This window comes from Cystoisospora suis, assembly GCF_002600585.1.
Source record: "Cystoisospora suis strain Wien I chromosome Unknown contig_2739, whole genome shotgun sequence".
Classification (NCBI taxonomy): domain Eukaryota; phylum Apicomplexa; class Conoidasida; order Eucoccidiorida; family Sarcocystidae; genus Cystoisospora; species Cystoisospora suis.
This window is the reverse complement of record NW_027155535.1, coordinates 1,520-21,075: the sequence shown is the minus strand read 5'-3', so window position 1 is coordinate 21,075 and position 19,556 is coordinate 1,520. Positions and strand designations below refer to the sequence as shown.

Genomic DNA, 19,556 nt, shown 5'->3' with positions numbered 1-19,556 from the left:
CTTCAGTCTCTTCACACACCGCCGTGACCAACAATGTCGAAACTCATCCTTACTGATACCGTTTCTTTACCCCGAGATCTCGTGCTCTCAGAGAGTTGTGGGTTTACAAAGTCTCCGAGGCACGCGTGACCGTGGGTAGTAGTCAGGCCGAATCTTTCACGCATCTGTCGTAGGGATGTGACAGCTATTCCATCTCACTTCCTGTGAAACGAATCTTGAAGGCCCCGGTGAATCTGGCGGAGAAGTCACTCGGTCGGATTGAGCCGACCTCCTGGTTTCACGAAGAAACAGTCTTGTGTAGAGTAACACGCTTCACTTGCGCTTCCCCAGATCTTTTTCCTTACTGTCGCCATTGCTCCTGGTTCTAAGATAACCGAGTCAGGCACTATAGTGAAGGGAATTTCTTTCTGATGCGTTATTTGTTTCTCCGATTTGCAGCCGTCTTGCCAAGAAAGCTTGCGTGATCGGCGCCCTCGATTCTCAATGGTAAAGTGCATACTCGTAGGCCTCGTCGTATAGAGCATACCGAAATCAACAACGGATATATCTCGAGAGATCACCAATGGAAATTGGGTACCCTGACACAGAAACACACAATCGCCACCACTCAGTCACCCCAGAGAGCAGTTCACGCAGAAGATATAGTACCGGTATGAGTTGTTTCTCTCCGTCGATAGGGCCTAAGATGGTACCCCAAGCACCCAAAAGCTGCAGACCCTCTTTTTACATCTTGCCGTGGAACATAGAATACCGGTCTCTGACTTGTCTTGGGGGCTGCTGCGGAGGAGGGCGTTCCTCCTGACAAAGTCGTCCCTTCCTACTGAAGGGAGTCTTATCGAGCCAGTACTCCGAACTACCATTAGCACTGTGGCTGACAACCGTATGTTAACGCTCCGGCTGTTCTTTCCACCAGCTTACTTGACCCCTGAGTGTGAGCCCCAGCTCGGAGCCTTCGGTGACGGAGATCATCAACAGGTCCTGCACCTCCGTCGGCTCGTTGAAAGCGGCAACCACTTCTAGCATCTCGCAACTCCCAGGAGCTAAAGTGAGAGAACGTTGACGGAGCTTGAAGTAGCTGTCTCTATTTTTCAAAGTACACTTGACTTCGGCGGGGATTGGGCACACATTTGTGACTTTGATGAACTTCGGTGTCTCCAGCAGACAAGCAATCTGCACACGAAGGACAAGAGAAACTAAGAAACACCAGGACAAACTGTGTACAGCGTGCAGCTCCACTGCAATAAATTTTGGGCACCACAGGACTGGCGAGGCAGATGAAACCACGTATCTACTCGGCTAGCAGATCGGACAGCTTACTGTTAGGGTGCGTGCATCTCTGTGTGCTTACAAATCGGATATCGATGTCCAAAGACGTCTTGGTTCACAAGATGTATACATCTCTGTATTCTCCTGAGTTTTCAATCCTCTGTTTTTCTGAACGGGAATCTACCCGACGATCGCAGTCGGGAGGGCGACAGGTACTCTTCTCAAGCAGGGTCTGCCCCAGTTTTGCAGCAGTCAAAAGACTAAGCGTCCTTCTGTAAGATCTCCGGGCCTGAGCGCTAGTCATGACTATGAGGGTTCAAGCGCCATTGCAGTGTTAGTAATGGAGCTTTCCAAGCGCAAGCGAGGCCCTATACACTGTGATGAAGACACGTAGACTAGGGGCTTCAAGGCTGCTTCGCTTTCTGTTTCTGGGTGCGGAGTGATTTGGCTATGGTGGAGAACGGGACGGGTATTAGGTGAGCAGCCGGAGGCCAAACGCGTACGTTGATTGAGCCCCGGTACTGCTGAAGACACCGCGCCAAGATGGTTCTCTTACCTTGCCCCAGTCAACTTCTCTTGGCTCTGTTTTGATTCTAGGACCGCATGCCATTGCGCGGACCCGGAGCCACGTCGGCTCAGGAAAGCCCAGGACGATCATTTGTAGGGTTGCGGCGACAGGACCCAGTTTGTGCGCTTTAAGACTCACGGTCACGCTCCGTGTTTCCATGGGCTCGATTACCCCGCTACAATCATCAACGCTCACAGTTGCCCTAGCAGCTGCTTCCTATGCAAACAGGATCAGCGCACAAGACGTGACAAATTGGAGTTTATCCATGCTGTGTGGGCCTCCCTACCTGGTGACGGAAAGGTCTCCTCGCCCCGGCCTGCCAGACCAGTGTGAACCACTGCTGTCAGCGTACGCTTTTTGATATCTTGCTGCCAACCTAATACGCGTCCCGTTTTCCATCCTAGCCAGATTTGTCCGCACCCAGAGACAGAAAACGAAGAAGCCTTAAAACCCCTGGTCTACGTGTCTTAATCACAGTGAATTAGTAACGATTAGAGCAGCTCAAAATTCATAGCCACAAAATATTATATACTAAATCACTAAATACTCCCCAATCGAAAATTCTGCGCATTCCTTCTCTACACCTGTGATGCCGGTATGTATACGCGGCCTGCGGACAGGGGTGCTGGATCAGATCGACCGACGAGCAGAGGCGAGCCACTTAGCTTAGCTCTGTTTCCCAGTGCGCCATCACTATCAACCAAACTCTTCTTCTGAAGAGTAGGCCGCGCGGGTTCTCGCCGAGGGACGGCCCGCAGAATGTCCTAGCCGGGCGAACCTGCAGACGTATTCTGATACCGGTTACTGTTGCAAGCTTTGTGCAACAGCAAATCCACGCCGCGCTCAGTGTCTGGGTACGTAGGCCGCCAGTTTTCTGAGAAGTGACTTGATGCAGCTGACTGTGAAGAGACCAGCCCGCCCTTCTTTCTTCCGAAGAACTTTAGTCCGCGGAAAGACTGACCTCAACAGCAACTTCGTACCTCGCTGCGAGGGCCGAAGGGTTATGGATAAAGATTGTCTTGGTGTAAAGGTGGCCGACAAAAACTTCATCGAACTGGAGGAGGTCGTCGGGCTCAAAATTCACCGTGGGTAACTCACACACCGCTTTAAGAGGGATGGTGTAGAGTGCAGGAAATAAGTCCCCAAGGTCAAACAGTAACTTCAGGTTGTAGCTGGCTGAGTTTTTCGGAAGCAGTTTCAAGGTCACATGTTGAACACTTCGGGGCGCTATGCTACCGGATGCGGGAGAAATTGATAAGTCATCCTCGCCAACGTCCCCGTTCTTCAGCGGTTCAATACGTAGTGAGAACGGCTGTGGAGCGGTTGACATATTCCTGATGGCAAGTGAACGTGTCTCCTCGAAACCAAATGATACTCGCCCAAAATCCACCGCTTCAACGTCGAAAATCATAGCTGGAGGTACGACTTCACCCTGCAAGGAAATACAGCGGGGAAAAACGGAAGCACTAGGTCGACACCTAGTTTTGACACTGCAGTAGAATGGTGTCCTGACGGCTCCTTGAGAAGGAACGTTTGCAGCCAGGCTACAGAAAGACAGAGGTCCCCCAGGGTACTCCGTCACTGGCGATAGAGAAATACGACACGCGAGACTACACTGTTCGGGTCCTGCGTAGCCGGACGAGACTGGGAACCGCGTAACTGAGAAGCGAACCCCTCCCTGGTCAAGGAGATGTTCGCGGACTATTGCAGTTGACCTACTTTGAAGCTGATTGTCACTGGTTGCGGAAGGTCTTCAATGTGCCACTCAAAGGTTTCGTGGAAGGCTCCTAGCGAAGTTGGGAGAAAAGAAACAACAATCTTCGCAGTTGCCCCTGCAACGACCCTGCCAGACTCAGGGGTAAATACGAACTGGCTCTGCACAGGCGACTGAGAACGCGTGAGGGAGAAGCATGCTTCAATGTTCCCCTGCGGCAAGACAGGGACACACCATTCGACACGTCTTTCTGTATACCAAGCTCGCAAGTGGAGAATACCGCCCCATGCGGGGAGCTGGTGCGGTGGTGAGCACGTCCAACGAGTCAGTCAGCTGCATGTGCCTCGCGGAGAAAACCCGGGGGACTGAAGATAGTACCGAGCGGGAGGACGAGGAGTGGTAGGAGTGACGTTGTACACGTGCGGCACAGTACATCCAGGTATGCGGAAGGGGTGTCGCCGGAGTAAACTGTGTCACCCGGCCTCTCACTGCGTAGAGGGATGAGACAGAGCGGCGCAGGGTGTGAAAGTATATAAGAAAGTCCGGATACCTGCTGCGCCCAGCGAAAGAGAGACTGCCGTACCTGATTGGAGAGCTCGATCTCTGTTCGCTTTTGAGTATGAATGACAGTCTCGCCGAAATCGGAGTCATACTCGAGGAATTTTACCTTCGGTCCAATGCCCAAACCTTGGAGTGAGACTATGAGGCCTTCTTCTCTATGTGGCAATCAATGACAGACCATCAGAGGTTTTGACCCCACGGCTTCACTTTGAGAATCTGTGTAGGGCCCATGTGCAGGACGCATATGTATAGTCGGTGGACTGCCTCGTGTGGATGGGAATCCGGTGCAGTCCGGTATCCTAAACTGGCGAGCTAGTAAGTGGAGTGACGGTTCACTGGGCAAATGTCCGTTATATCACGAGACACGAATACATGTCCCACCCTGGTCGGACATGCGAGTTGAACAGTGAGGACTCTTGTCAGTTTCGCTTCTCACAGTCGACAAAGAGTCACCGCTAACAGTCAGACCAGGGTTTTGTCGGCCTCTCCATGAGAGGTGAAGCAGCCATCTAAGTGTGTGCCCCTGGTCCCGAAACGGCAACTAGGTTCAACAGTCAGCACGGCGGGGGACCATAGCACGGGGGGACCGGCAAAGAGGGATTTAACAGACAAATGCAAGTCCGTGGCGCCGCGTACCCCTTGGTATCAACAGGAGAGGGGACAAACTAAACTGAGTGATACAGTGTGTGGTGGCTTCTTGAGACAGACAGAGAGGGCCGCGGTGGGGGATACCTTCCGGCGATCAAGCAGGATGCCGTTCTGGCGTAACGAGTTGCCACCGTTGGGCAGAAGGTCACAGTAACCGGAAAAGAAGTATTGGCCCATACTCTTCCCTTCGGAGGTATGAATGTGAAGGCGTCGGCATTCAGGATAATGCTTTCACGGGAGGCCGTTGCTTTGTTGGACCCCAGTCCGCCAGACTCCGATGCTGCGCCGGGGGCCGCTGTCTCGGTGTCGACGAATTGCCATGCAAAGTCAAGGTGGTGCTCCGATTTGTTGTGAATGTACAAGGTCTTTTCACTAACGAGCTCCACTGAGGTGTTGTCCATTTTTAGCGTCGTCGTGGAGAGGCGGACGTCAGCGTTCTCAGCTAGACCGAAGAGGTTTATGAAAAACTCCAGACCCTGGACAGCAGCCGCGGTCAAGACAGTCTAACAGTCGCAGGATCCTAAGCGGATCACTCCCGGTCATCCGGTACAGGTCTTTGCCACAAACACACCGGCACTGCTGACCAGCACGCCAACCAGTTCCCTTTGACGCATCTCCTGGCTTTCGTTCCTTTCTAGAAAAGATCTTCCGAAGCAGGGACTGAGGTGCACCAAAACGCCACCTCGCAGCACAGCAGCTAGACAAAACGTGCCCTTTGACTACAACCAGCAAGATCAGGGAGTGGGTTCCAGCCGGCCTCCAACAGAAGCGCCGCCACTGTGGTTTCCCTGCGGGTCAAGGACAAGGATTCCTAGCTGCTTACTACGTCGCGGGCAAAAACAGGCGTCCGTGCCTGTGAAGGGCTATGTATGCTGAATTCTCGGATGGTGTACGGCCGTCAAGGCCTCATGATTTACCACCTGCCCGCCCCTCTGTAAACCACGGCTGAGTGACACGAAGGGTAGGAGTGCTCACGGCTAGAGTCTGCTCGGCCATTCCTTCTATCCACGGTCCTGATAGTACGCCTGAATCTCTCCTGGCTTAAAGCTCTCCGGTGTTTGTCCGTCCGAGCAAACTAACCTCGGTTGTCCTCATGGTGGCCACGGAAGAGTACGTGTTCACGCGAACTGGTTCGAACAGAAACGATGCCTGCCGCCATAAACAAAGAGCACGCACTGGGAAAGAATCCCTGCCGCGACCTGTGCTCTAGACTGCCCAAGGGGTACTCCGGAAAGGCTACGCAGTTGTGGTGTAGACGCAGGTGAACAGCTGATTTCAGCGACCCCGGCAGAGTACACACTAGCGCAGAAACACTAAAGCAAAGGCCCGAGGCCGGACAATTTGGACTTGGCATTGTCCCTGTGTCCAGAAGTAGTGCTGCTGGCACATGTGTGTGATCTCCCGTCCAGTCGGGGGTCCGCACGTCCGCACGTCTCCACATGCGCTTACTTGTGTACTATCCCCCACGTCTAGAAAGCACCTTTTACATGATGAAGAGAAGGGCGCCTCGGTTGTTACAGTGAAGTCAACGGCCTGCGTCCCGGTGTTTCGTAGAAGCACAGTCTTCTCGGTCTTCACTTTAACTGGAGTGACATCGAACTCTATCCGTGATGGTGCTTCGATGAAGCCCATGCCGCTGATTGCTCGAAGAGGAACTACGAACTTCTCTCTCTGCAAAGCAAGTAAGACCCACCAGCATACAGGCACCGCTGAAGTTCTGTTACAGAACCTTCTGACGCCCACAGGCGACATTTGAAGGGACAGTTCAATGTTTCCCGCCCGTACTCGTTCCGCAGTGTAGGAGCCTGACTGAGTGAAAACAATCCACCCATCGAGTGTGCAGGTTGACAGGCCCCATTGTGCAGCGGAAAGAGGCGCACGTGTCTTCCAGCACGTAGCTGTGCTCCGTTTGCAAGTATCTGAATTCAAGAGTGCGAGAGCTGCCGAGCTGGCGCTGTGGGTCAGATCCACGCGACGCCGAAATGAAGGTCGTCCCTTGCTTGGACACCATTGCCGCTGTGTAGATTTCCTTTCCATCAGAAAGTAGGCCACTGACAGCCTACCTCCGTGATTACGACGGCTTCCGAGGAGTAGTTCTGTCTTGCCTGAGGGCTGAAACGAATCTGAAGCAGGGGGAGGCAAAAAAACGTTCGAAGCACAGACGCTCATTGAGAGTGAGAATACAGTTCTCTGGCAGCTGATAGAGGGCTGCATCCTGTGCTGAAGCACCAGCATGTCTCTTCAACTCTGTGTCTTGGCGTCCTTTCGTCTCGCCGCTGACACTCACCGTGAAGAAGGTTGTCATTCCGGGAGCCACCTGAAATGTAGTGGAAAGGTAGCATGCCCGAGCAGATGCCGTTGTCAGAGATCTTCCACGAGGAACCCACGAGCCTTAGTGACAGGCACTGCAAGCTATGGCTTTTTTGCTCATTACTGGCAGTCGCGCGTGGAATCCAGCCTCTGGAGCGCGCCATACGGATAGTGCGGTATGAGCTGAGCGGCGCGGAAGGACGCTGGAGAGGCCTCTTCCACGGAATACTACTAACCTTCCACGCGCGCTGACCTTCAGCTACCGGAATCCCGACTGAGATGCTCTTCCAACCAGCGTTACTACAAAGCTGCAGCTGAGCGACCCTGTCCGCGTAGACTATACTCTGCTACAGACCGGGCTTGCGGAGATCTGACAGGGCTGAAGGGCCACGTGGGCCAGGTCTCTACGACTGATCTCCTGAGAGTTACCTTGGGGGCTGCCGGCCCGGTGCCCTCTCTTCCTGGAAGGACAGTGAACTCCCGTATATCGGGCTGAGTGACCTGAATCCGACGCGCGATACTGTCCCGATTCCTGGAATATTGCCGCAGCACAGACGCGCTGCTTCACCCGCACAGTTTTCAACTGGCTGTATCCTTAACAAGTCCAGCCGGCCAAAGTGGACTGAGTACATAAGTGGAAGAACCAGGGCGCCGGCTCGAGGTGAGCATGGTATGATTGACAAGCAGGTTTGTGTCTGAGCTTTCAGCGATTATGAGCGTTCGTGTCTTCGGGGGGGCTCCTGACTGGCCACCGGCGTGTAGAGACACAATCTTCCCGCCGTCCCTCCTTCAGTTTAGCACATGGTGTAGCCAGCTCCTCCGAGTAGCCAGCACACGTGATATCTCTGTAAGCCACTGTGATGCCGGTTCAAGCTACCGCTGCCTCACATCTTTGAGGAGAGGTGCCGCGAGCACAGACGCAAAGTTACATCTTACCTTAATCGAAGCAGACAGTCGTACTCCTTGAACGGCTCGAAATCGACAAAGAAAACGACCTGAGGACTAGGCTCGAAGAGCAGTTCGCCCGGTGTTATTGCTGAGTTCTTGACTCGTGGCTCTGTGTAGCTGACTTCAATGACCCGGTTTGGATTGTCTCGTAGCTCGGGGTAGCACTGCCTGAGGCGCTGAAATTTCTCTGCCTCGATAGTACCAGGCTGCGTCTCCTGAGACCAGGGGAACAGTTGACAGAACAGTCGTCTCCGTCTGCAGCGCCGTGGACAGAGCACCAGTTGAGTAAGATCGCACCAGTATCCTCGAGTCACTCAGAGCGTGGACTGCTACGTTGAACCACGTATGACTACCGCCGGCAGCTTGCGTGCGAAAGAAGGGAAGGAAACGATGCTTCGAAGCGCTTTGACTGCTTCACACGGTTCCGTGTCTTGGCTTTGTAGGCACTGAGCTGCTTTGGTGGTATAGTCTGTGCGACTGTCTTTCTGTTTCTCAGATTCGCCTCCCTGGATATTGCTCAATACAGTGCCGCTCTTCGGACAGCGAGAACACGCGGACCAATCCTGCTTGTCCAGCTGTCCCCCCCTCAGCAGCCTCGACTAGGAAGGGCTCCTCCGCACGGACCTGTTGCTGTCCCGGCAGTCGACGATGCTGGGCTCGGCTACGGCTCCTACGACGGAGGAGAAAGGAAGATCGGGAGGCAGCGTCCGGACCAGACGAACTCGCCTCTGTCTCCCGGTCTCGAGTTAGGTCGCCCGAGGACCTCAGTTTGGCTGCCCGCGTTGTGTGACTCCCCTCTGGTGATCCCCCGATTCTCGAGAGAGAGGATGTCTTCATTTGCAAAAAGGTCCTTTTCAAGAATGCGGATCTGGACGGTGGCCGGTCAGACGGCTTATTACTCTTTCCTGTTGTGGCACCCGCGGTGGCGCCAACGGCGCCGGTGGGCCCCGGTGACTCCATTTCCCCAGCAGAGGCTGGCTTGCGACGTCAGGGCAGCTGAGCCACGGGCCAGTATCCGGCCCTTCGGCTAAGTGCGCGTGCCCCAAAAAAGAGTATACTCTCCGCCCAAGCAATGCGGCTGCACCAGCTCCGCAGCTGGCCTTGTGTTGGAGCGCTTCTGGGCTCACTTTTTCCACAAGAAAACGATGTTGGATCGGTACGACCTTCGAGCGTAAACGGGGACCTATGCGCGTAAGCGCTCAACGACTGAATGCAAAGGGATCTTGCTTGCACTTGCGATATAGTCAGTGCAAAAGTGTTTTGCCGACTACGTGAGCACCTCGCCAAAGCGCGAGCCTCCGGACTGGTGTAACACTGCTGAGACCGCCGCCTCTGACATTCAAGCAGGAAAGCTTTTCGCTTCCCTCTATGTGGCATACAAAAGTACGCTCAGCAGGGACTCGGGGAGTGAAAAGTGAGAAGGCTGGGGTAGAGTACGAGGGGGCTGTTGGGAGCCGGGACAGCCGCAGAGCCTCTCTACCGCATTACAAGCATGCGCGCGCCCCGACAGACCGTGTCTGGGGCTGAAGAAGACAGTCTGGAGAATCGTCCCTTGGACCCGAGGTGCCGAAAAAAAACCAGCTATGTAAGCCGCAATTTTGAGAACATGCCACTTGCCGAGAATAACAAATAGCGAGCCGGCAGAAGGGTTAGAGTGCAGCCAGATCACGCCGTTTAGGGTGGCGCTGCCTCGTCCATCCTGCGTGCCTTCGACTCCAGCCTGCCTGCACACTTTTCAACTTCCAGTTTGGAGGCAGCACCGACCCCGGAACGATTTTCCGGCGCAACGCCACCACTCTGCAGATCTCAGAGGTCGCCCGACGGTAGAGCAGGGGCTGTGATCCAGCGGGGAACTAGGGCTCGTCCCTTTGGAGAGTTCGATACCCCCTAGCCCTGGTCACTGCGGTAGGGGGCCCCTCTTTGGGGACTTCCTGCCGGGTGTGCAGCCGGGCCAGGTGGGGCGCGGGGCTACTTGTCATTTTCGGGGCTGAAGCACTTGCATGCCAAGCCGTCTTAGGAGGCCGGTCTAATATAGCCACTTCGAGCCACCAGATTGACCGGGAGCCACCGCGCGTGTTGCTCGCTCCCTTCAGAGCCTGAACAGGCACTGGTCCCGCAGCGGGTGTGCTTTCAAGATTGGGCGCGCACGAGAAGACTGACAGCTCGGGTGACAGCAATGACACTGACGGGGCCGCTGGACTTGGAGTCCGCCGGTCAGCCCACGCCAGTCGAACATGAGGCTCTGAAGCGCGTCTTCAACTGGATGGACACTGACAAAAATGGAAAGCTCAGCCTTCATGAAATCAGCACGGCTCTTGCTTCACTGGGCCACAAAATGCCCAAGGTAGGCAAGATTCAAGCACACCTCGGTGTGACCAAATATGTCGAGTACGACAGCAAAAGCCAAGTACATGTACTTGCCGCGGTCTGAGGACGGTCTCGGATTCCCGGTAGACAGCATTCAGAGCAAATGGACGCCCGCCCACGCAGGCACCCATCCGGTGCGAGCTTCCGAGAAAGAACTCATTACAGTGGCATGTGCGGATTACTGAACACTCAGGATCAATTCCGCGCATGACCGAGTCGATGTGTGTGGCAGTGCGCTAGCCCTGCACACCAACTGTGTCCGTGCGTGTACGCACACCGAGAGGCTCCCTCCTGCAAGGACCTGGGCCGCATCAAGCACTAGACATCTCGGAAGGCAGTTGACTCACTCATCGGCTCCTCAGCCGGAAGAGCGGGACCAGTGTTGTCCTTCTAGCGCAAGTATTATGCTTTGTATGAACTCGATGATAGCGACGCCGGAAGTGCGTGAAATCTTCCCGAACAAACAACAGCAGAAAAACAGGCCTCCGCCGGATTAGCTTAGAACACAGCAGCCGGCTGTGCTTCTCCGTGCTGTGCGGTCCTTGAAGCATGAGCTGGAGGTGATTATTTGGGAGGTAGACGAAGACTTGGATCAGCATATCAGCTGGGAGGAGTTCTTGGTAATGTATCAGCGAAGCATCAACGACCCCACAGGTGAGGGCACTTCGTAGCCTAGCCACGGATCCGTGTTTCTGCAGCCGAACTGTTCTATCAGGACATGGAAGTAAATTCGTTGATTTGGTATGACGGGCAGGAATGGAGCCCCGTGCTCTCTTCAACCTCGTCCAGTTCCTGATGTACGACACAAATTTCTCCGGTGAAATAAGCGTGGAACAAACGCTGCAAATACTTTTTGTTCGGTTTGGGCGAGAAATGCTTGACCAGGTACGGTCACACACCGCGTTTAAGAGAGGGAGGGAATTCCGCGAGGCGGGTATGCCCGAGATCTTGGCGAAGGGCGGGAACGGTTGAGAGCGGTGAGCCCTCCCTCTGACGCACTTTTCTTTCATACCGGCCATTGCCGTGCCATACGCTACATCTAATCTCATCGATCGCACAGGAAAGGATTGTCTTTCTGGGGCTATTCCTCCCGTGCTACGGAAAGCCCTGAAAAAGAAGTAAACAGCCGGCCAACCACCGAGCCCAAGTCGCAGTTGGGGAAGCGTTGGTTGGTACAGCATTCGGCGGAAAAAAGAACTTCGCGTTTAGCGGCTGACGCTCCTGTCGTCTTGCACTTCAGGAGATCCAGGCAATATTCGGAGAAGAAGAGAAGGGACCCGACGGCCAGGAAAAACGCATCACGCTGTCCGAGTACTTGGAGAAGGTCCAAGGGCGGCTCAACAAGCAAAGGTACCATCGTCAGCTTAGAGTGTCGCTCCTCGTGGTGCCCGGAGACTCGCCTTCCCTGACGGGGGCATGGACTTGAGGCTTTTCTACCAGAACCTCAAGTGGGCGTGGTTTCTCGCGCACGCCGAGACAGCGCCCTGAGACCCTTCCTAACACCCTCAGCTGAGACAGGAGAGCTTGCCTTTCGCTGTCTCGCGCCATCACCACATTCAGCGGTAGCCTCGAGTATTTCCTTCCCCTCCTTCCAATGTGATCGGCTGGTTTGTATCCAGGAAGGCGCGCAAAGGAATCAACTATCCAAGAATAATTACCAAGAAAAGGCCGGCTTCCTGACGCTCTTTCCCTTGAGGGGGGTATATATCGCAGGCATTCTCTTGTGACAACGCTTGTCTCCTTTCATCGCAGACTTTGGTGGTATGTTGTCGGGTGAACCGGATCTTTGATGCGGTCCCTAAAGAAGTATACAGACTAATGAAGAGGTCACCATTGTCAAGCCCTACCCCAAAAGTGGCTAGCTGTGCCTATCCCTTCGTCCAAGAGGCGACTCCCATAAGCTTGGAGGTTTACTTGAGCTGTCTGAACTGTCAGCTCCGTCAGACTGTGAAAGAGCAGTCTCTCTTCAGTAAGCACCTCTAGTCAAAAGCAGTGAGCGCTAGCACTCCCCGAACAGCGACAGCTGCAGCTCATGTGTCTCAGCTGATCTACCTCAAGCGCCGCTAGGCTGAACCACCGGCCGGGCCTTCTTGCGTCTCTCAGTGTGTGAGAACGCTTACCGGGGGAGGGGGAAGGAAAAAGTAATACACAGCAAAGGATGAGGTGCAGGCCAGTCTGTCAAAGATTTCAAATGGTGTCTCCACACTTGCGACGACTCCAGACAGACAGGGACGACGCAGCCGCAGAGACGCACGCATTGACAAGGATCTGGCAGACAAGTTCCGAACAACGGCCTGACACAGCTTCCAACGCCAGGCACTCCGGAGTTTTCCACTTGCAAGCGACTATGGAGACTTCACGGGCGCTGGCTTGAATCCGCCAGCAACCGCGACAAAAGGAATTGACACCACCTTCATACACCAGCACCTTAGCTTCTTCTTTTAGAAGATACTCACTTGCTGGAAGAAACCCTGGCTCAAAGATGAGCCGGCTAGCTTCCAGCCATTTGGGTCACCCACCCCACTGTTCGATTGGCTTGTCCGAGCTTCCGTATGAGCCGCTGCCACAGCAACCGATGTTCCTCAGCAAGCAAAGTCTCTTCAGCTCTTTTCGAGTCCTTTTTGGAAGCCAGATACTCGTCGTCTTTCGCAACGGCTTGTCGGAGAACAGCGATGCACTCTCGGCGTCTCGGGCAGAGAGAGAAAGAGGAGCGCCTAGGCGGGCACAACAGTCCCGGTGACGCACTATCACCTGTGCCCCTGGCCGCGGTCGAAGGCTGCAAAGATCTAGCTGGTTCCAGAAGATTACGTGGAAGCGATCTGGCATTCTCTGCTACCTGTCCTTCGAACTGTGACCCGGGGCCCTCTCCGGAAAGTGCCGTTCCGACCCGCCCTGCTTCACAGGCTGCGTCGGACGACGCCTTACCGGCGGCCATGGCGGGTGTCGCTGAGCTGTGACCACTCAGGCTTTGCTGTCCAGCAGGTGATTTCCGCGGCTCTTGTGGGGTCTCGCATCCGGGAGTAGGGTGACCGTCTCTTGCGCCGTCGGGTGTGAGTGGCCCGGCGCCCGCAGCAGACCACTCGGGGTCGGGGCAATCAGAAGGGATACTGTTTATCATAGTTGGAGCCAGCAGGCCCTCTTTGCCAAAGGTGTCGTTTTCAGCCTTTGATGTGACCTCAGAAGCGGACGCATCTGTTCTTCTGTCGCCCTGTCCGCAAGGGCTTGGCATCGCATCTCCAGATAGTGGTTGCTGGAGCCGGTGACGCACCCGAGCAATGAAGTCGCTTTTGTTAGTTCCGAGTTTCAGAGATTCAGGGGGAACAGGGAATAGTGCCAGCAGTCCTTCTATCGGAGACAGAGATTCCCTCTTGAATAGGGAGGCTCCCTCACGTACCGGCGACGAAAGAGCAGCCTTGCGACCTGCTTCACGAGAAACCGGCAGTTGGCTGCTTCGCGGTCCGTCAACGTCCTTGCCCTGGTGCGCGGCACCTCCACCGGCCAGTCTGAGGAGCGCCTCTTCCGACCACGTTGTTAGCTTGGCTATGTAAGCCTTCGACTCAGCGAGACAGTGTTCCAGCCGTTCCTCTTCTTCGCTAGCTTTTCGCAGATTGACGGTGGGGGAGTTCCGCACGCACATGGCCCTTTGACCAAACCTTAAGGTGGAAATGCTTTCGCTGACATGAGCTAACTCCTGGGAGCACGTTAATATCAGACAGGTGTTGGAGTTTCCGCCCAGTGAATCCTGAAGGACACGCGTGAGCTTGGAGTCCCGGTACGGTACGAAAGTGCTCAGGTTCGAGATCAGGGGCCGAGAAGATTTCTCTTGTTTTTCATTCAGAGCCGCAAGAGCATAGATCACTTTACCTAGGCACGTAAGGCACTTATTGATCATTGTCCCTTCGTGTAAAGTTGTCCCCACGGCACCAGTTTTGGCGATGCGCTCGCTTCCGGCTAGATCAACCACTGTAAGCTTGCCGACCTTCAAGTCACCTGTACGCCCGAGAAGGAACACGGACAGCAGCAAGAGGTACCGTAACAGCAGCACCCGCTGTTTAGCCTTGGGGGGGTGCCGAGCAGCTTGAAGATGACCAGTAAACCGCTGCCTGGCTGTATCGTTTAGCGCCGGCAAGCCGCAACTACTCTCTACAGAATGGCCACCGCATATAGAAGAATGCGAAGGTCTGATATTCAGGGCCACGAGCCTAGTTATGAGGCTCTCAACGAGGTAAACGACTACGGTCCTTCGTTCCTACCAGTAGCGACACTTGTTTCCTGTACTGTAATTGAAAAGATGAAGTGCGAGCGGCTGGATTCCGCGTTCATGCGTGTGAATCCCGCCCGCCTAGCTCGTGTTGTCCGTTCTAGGACTGCCAGCGTTTGTGCTGGTCCTGTCACATGCTCTTCTTGCAACCCGACAACGGTGACTGGTCCGCTCTTTCCCTGCTGCTGTATTCTAAGGCCTGTCTTGCCGCTGATCAAATCCGTCACAGTTTCGTTGTAAATCTCCACTGCTGACACACGAGCTGCCCTGCCCACTTCAAGGCTCTGATTTTCTTTCATCCACGCGAAGAGATACGCTATCATGCGAGGCAAGAGTCCATCTCCTTCTTTCTCTGTAGGGCGCGGGCTTTCGTGCTGTCTGGGAGGAGAGCTTTCCCCCGCTTGTTGACGGCTCTCGGGAGTACACCCTGCTTCATTTTTTGCACTGTCGTCGGTGTCTCCGATAATAGTGTGTGTTTTGCCGCTTGAGCTTTGGCCGTATGCCAACACGGTAGCGTTGAAGCCCGAGCACACCGCCTCGACAAGAGGTTTCCCGAGCTTTTGAAAGACAGCTGCTTGGGAAGCTTGTTCGTCGAAAACGTGGTCAAAGGTGAAATCCAGTGGGGGCGGGCGAGGCTGGGAGGCTCCAGCGCTAGGTGGCTGAATTCGAATCGTACGAGCGCCATTTTCCAGAGTCATGCAATGATTCGATGCTACTGCACCGGCAGGACGAGGTCGCAAACGGCAAACCACTTGGATGTTTCGAGACCCCGAAAAAAGACTCTTTGGCTTATCAGGGGAACACCCACCACCATCCTCGCGACTGGAACCGGTAGACGCCGAAGCCTGTTCATATTCTCGAGTCACCGGATGCCGGTCCACATTGTGTGCGACCGATGCAGTCAAGGAGCGTGTCGTTGCCCCCTGCATGGAAAATGGCTGCGTTTCCGATCTGGGCCTCTCGTATCTGTTCTCAGTAGATGCAGCTGTTTCGATAATCATGCATGCAAGAGAAAAACTCCGCTTTGCTTGAGCCCATGCGGAAAGGAAACAACGCGTTCGCCGAGACGTACCGCATACTCCGTACCTTCTTCTGCTTCGGCAGCAGCGGTCGCCTTCGAGAGCACTTAAGGAAGAATCGTTTTGGTAATCTGTTAGGAGCAACTATGGGGTTCCATGAGTGTTCACAAAAACGGGCCACAAAAAAGCATGTCAGGGAGGGTGAACAGCTGGGGCCCGTCTCCCACCTTGACGTGTGCTGCGATCCCTCCTGCAGAGCGTGCAGTTGAACCTGACGATTCCAGCAAAAACGTTTCCTCCTCCTCCTCCTATGCAAAGACCTACCATCCGCGTTTTCCTATCTGGCGGACCCGGCAGTTTTGGCAAGCGAAGAAAGCAACACGGCTCGTATTACTTTCCGAGGCTGACGAGGAGGTTACCGCTAGACTTCCTCCTCTTACCAGTCAATACAACACACGTCTTCAAGAAGTCTATGACTGAGAACCAATACATGGAAACACCTCTACCATGCTCACTACACAGCTATGAGCTTCTCCTGCCACGACTCCACTTCGATGCTGACCGCCGCTCCACTTCCCGAGAAACGACTTTTTCCATGGACCCTCCAGCAGAACAACACCTAACAGTCCTCTTAGATGGCGTACACCTAATTTACTTCCCCGACTTCGCAAGTTTCGGAGAAGCAAGTCACACAGACTCCCTCTGTTGCCGGCTCTGTCACCCTCGTCGTCACAGCCAAACACACAAACCGCCACTCAAGGCAATTTACCCCATCCTTCTATCTGTCTATCTATCTAGATCAACGATAAAAGAAGCTACGTGTTTCGGTCCCGCACACAGTCCGAAAGAACTGACTTGCCTGTCTCGAGAGGAACCGGGCGCTAATAGAGTACGTACCGAAGAGGTCAATCCTACTATTCTTTTTCTATCGATTGAGCAGCTAGTCTACTACTGCTACTACAACAGCAGGTGTGCTGTGGCTTGCCTTCATTCCTCCTTCAACACCCCCAGCCATCACTCCCATCTCGATGGCACAAGGGACGAAGAAAGCTCTTTTCTTCCTGGAGACCAGCCAGGCCTCCTATCAACAGCCACATGTTAAGTGAGCTGAGCCCTTTCTTCTTAAACATCTTTAAAATGAACGAAAAACGCCAGGGGTCTGTTACAACAGAATTCAGAACCAAAGAACGTCGTAGACAATAAAGAAAAACTCAAGGGATAAAATAAACAATGATGTCTACATACACTTCAACTCACACAAATCACCTTAAAGCAAAACACAAAGACGTCTATTCCACGCCTCATCACCCCCATAAGGAAGTAAAAAAGAAGCGGGGGCCGAAGAAGAGTGAGCGATGTTGTCTCCCTCCGATGACACATCTTATTCTTGTCTAGTTTTCTTTATCATTCGCAGCCGGCATTTTAACGTATGGTGGAGGGGGTCGCCTCGGCTTGAGAAGGATCGGCTTTTGCTTGCTGAAAATGTGACGTTTCGCCTGGAACGCCGCCTTGGTCTCCGAAGACGATCCCCCCCCACCTTGCCAAGTGAAGACAGGTGCCGATGGTAAAACTCGAACCTCTAATACCTCAAGCTCTTTTCCTTCTCCTCTTTCTTTTTCTCCTCCCTCTACTGCTTCATTCACTGTTTTCAAATCATCTTTCTCATCTCCTCCTCCTCCTCCGATCACCTCATCCCCCCCCCCTACCCTTGGTCCCCCTCCTTCTTTCTTGTCAGTGGAGCACAGGCTTCCTCCTTCTCCCATCTTTCCTTCATGATCTGCTGACGAGGTTTTCCTAATCACGACTTCGCCTTTCTCACCTGCAAAGAGAGCTTTGTTGATCGACGCTGCTAAAGCCATATTTGAAAAAGCCGGTTGAAGTGCATCTAAGGGTGACAAAGACGGATTGGAAGGAGGAGGTAAAGAAGGCCGTGAGGACGAAGAAGATGAAACTTCTGCTCCTCCATCTTCTGCTTTAGGAGACGCCGTCGGTAAAGGAGGCATGACAACCCCTACTACTCCTTCTCCATCTACAGCGGTGGCTTTCTTAGGAGGGAAGCCTGGAGGCGGAGGGTGCAGGCTTTTCCTGTGTTGAGATGTAGAAGGAGCTGTGGTATTCCATCGCCGGACCGCCGTCGATCTCTTAGGAGGTGTGAAGGTTGGAGCTTTTCTGAATTGTTGCTGTTCTTCAGTTTCCACATTCATCCCTGGGAGTGGTTTGCTGCTAGCAGAAGGTGTCGATTTTCTATACGGCTGGATAGGAACCCCTTCTATACGTTCTTTAAGGAAGCGTGATCTTTCGGATAGCGTCGCATGACGGAGCTCTTGTGCCACTAAGACCACAGAGAACTTTCGTGGGTTCGATTCAATCTCTGTTAATGTCTGTTTGAATACTTTGACGATCGTTGATAACGTCTCAAAGGGTGCTTGAGACAAAAGCCCTGTATCGAACTCTTCTATCCCTCCACTACTACTACCACCGCCACTCGATTTCGCCTTAGGACGTGGGGGCTTCTTCGCCGCTGCGGAAGGACCCCCTTCATCACCATAAAACCTCGACAGCTCTGTCAACTTCTCTTTGCATGCGCGATATTTCTCACGTAACCCTTCAATAGCTAAGACTAGCTCCCCATGAACCTTCTGCACACGCACAATCTCCGCATGCAACTCAGCCCCGGAGGTCGTCATCGTTTGACTCTCTTCACCTGTGGCACTACTACTACTACCACTACTACTACTACCACCCTCTCCATCTTTCTTTCTGTCCCCATCGTCGTCGTCGTCCCCGAGGCCTGGTGTGGCACTTGTTTTCACTTCAACTCCATCTCCTGTTGGGCTTGACGCTCCTTGCTGTTGCAAATGCTTCAGCTCATGAATCTGAGATAAAAGAAACGCTGCTTCATTCAATAGCTGCATAATACCTCCATCAATCACATCGTCTGTTAAACGCGCGGCCTCATTCAGGCTAGGCATATCTCGAGGCAAATCGCGAATCCTGTAATCCGGTAAAGAGACCAGCTGAAAAGAACAGGAGACAAGCAGACATACAAACACAGAAAATTACAACGAGATACAGTGAAAGTACATAAAGAGATTACAGATTAAAGATAGATATATATATAGATATAGATAGATAGAGCAGCAGCACGGCTGTCCGTCCCAACTAATGCGGCTCGAACTTCTCCAGAACGACAGATGAGAGAAAGTCTATAATGCAGATCTATGAACTTGGTGACAAAAACCCATATGCGAGAGATCATAGAGATAGAATGAGAAAAGAGGAACATCAACCCTCCCCGCTGAGAAGAGACTGAATAGCCATCTCCCCTCTCTCTCTCTCTATATATATAGAGAGAGAGACAGATTGGACTATTTCAGACATGTGGGCTTTCTTTCGTCGTTTTTCCTTCCCCACTTACCACATTGGCAATAATGAAATGGAGGGAGCTAATCTTAGGATCAACTGTCGTCTTGAACTCGAGAAGCTTGAGAAAGGAATTTAGTGCAAATCCTCTAATAGGCAACTCCTTCACAGCTTGAATAGGAGGCAACAACTCCACACTCGGTGTCGTCCCTCCTCCTGCTCCTCCTTCACCTCCTGTAGCCGTTGGCTGCGTAGTAGTTGATGAGCTGTCTTTGGTATCTTTACTCTCACTCCCCCCCCCCTGTCCTTCTCCCTCTCCCTTCTTTCCTGCTGCTGCAGAAGAAGAAGAGGAAGTTGAAGGCTCTCCGCCGTCACGACTTGTGAGCCGAGGTGTGGGGCATGCAGACGCCGAGGCCATGGTGACACCGTGATTGACGAAATTCCCCCACTGCAGGGCTGCTTGAAGAAGAAGACGAAATCTCTTACTATTACGAGCCTACAAAGAAACACGGAAAACGAAGAAGAAGAATG

The 19,556-nt window shown here is 53.5% G+C and overlaps 4 protein-coding genes across 4 annotated transcripts in view; 1 reads left to right on the top strand and 3 right to left on the bottom strand.

Moving 5' to 3' along the window:
• Nucleotides 1–245: 245 nt before the first annotated feature.
• CSUI_005652 (hydrocephalus-inducing-like) lies at nt 246–6,428 on the bottom strand (the record flags this gene model as incomplete). The annotated part of the gene is made up of 7 exons (XM_068065822.1): nt 6,207–6,428; nt 5,838–5,906; nt 3,554–3,760; nt 2,796–3,266; nt 1,823–2,050; nt 919–1,170; nt 246–578 (listed from the first exon to the last, which is right to left on the bottom strand). The coding sequence occupies exons 1-7, from the start codon at nt 6,387–6,389 to the stop codon at nt 246–248; spliced, it is 1,743 nt and encodes a 580-aa protein (XP_067922205.1). The 5' UTR covers nt 6,390–6,428.
• A 3,680-nt stretch (nt 6,429–10,108) lies between these two features.
• Nucleotides 10,109–12,069, top strand: CSUI_005651 (ef hand domain-containing protein). Its single transcript, XM_068065821.1, has 5 exons — nt 10,109–10,422; nt 10,931–11,036; nt 11,137–11,267; nt 11,623–11,732; nt 12,002–12,069. Exons 1-5 carry the CDS (start codon nt 10,192–10,194, stop codon nt 12,060–12,062), a joined length of 639 nt encoding a protein of 212 aa, XP_067922204.1. The 5' UTR covers nt 10,109–10,191; the 3' UTR covers nt 12,063–12,069.
• Nucleotides 12,070–12,405: 336 nt separating this feature from the next.
• CSUI_005650 (kinesin) lies at nt 12,406–16,077 on the bottom strand. The gene is made up of 2 exons (XM_068065820.1): nt 14,636–16,077; nt 12,406–14,372 (listed from the first exon to the last, which is right to left on the bottom strand). Exons 1-2 carry the CDS (start codon nt 15,642–15,644, stop codon nt 12,874–12,876), a joined length of 2,508 nt encoding a protein of 835 aa, XP_067922203.1. The 5' UTR covers nt 15,645–16,077; the 3' UTR covers nt 12,406–12,873.
• Nucleotides 16,078–16,781: 704 nt separating this feature from the next.
• The window catches only part of CSUI_005649 (formin frm2), a 4,073-nt gene continuing 1,298 nt past the window's right edge, over nt 16,782–19,556 (bottom strand). The window contains exons 3-4 of the mRNA XM_068065819.1: nt 19,081–19,521; nt 16,782–18,679 (exon numbers count right to left, since the gene is read on the bottom strand). Of these exons, the coding sequence (XP_067922202.1) occupies nt 17,054–18,679; nt 19,081–19,521 (2,067 nt within the window). The 3' untranslated portion in view covers nt 16,782–17,053. The remainder of the gene's footprint in view (nt 18,680–19,080; nt 19,522–19,556) is intronic.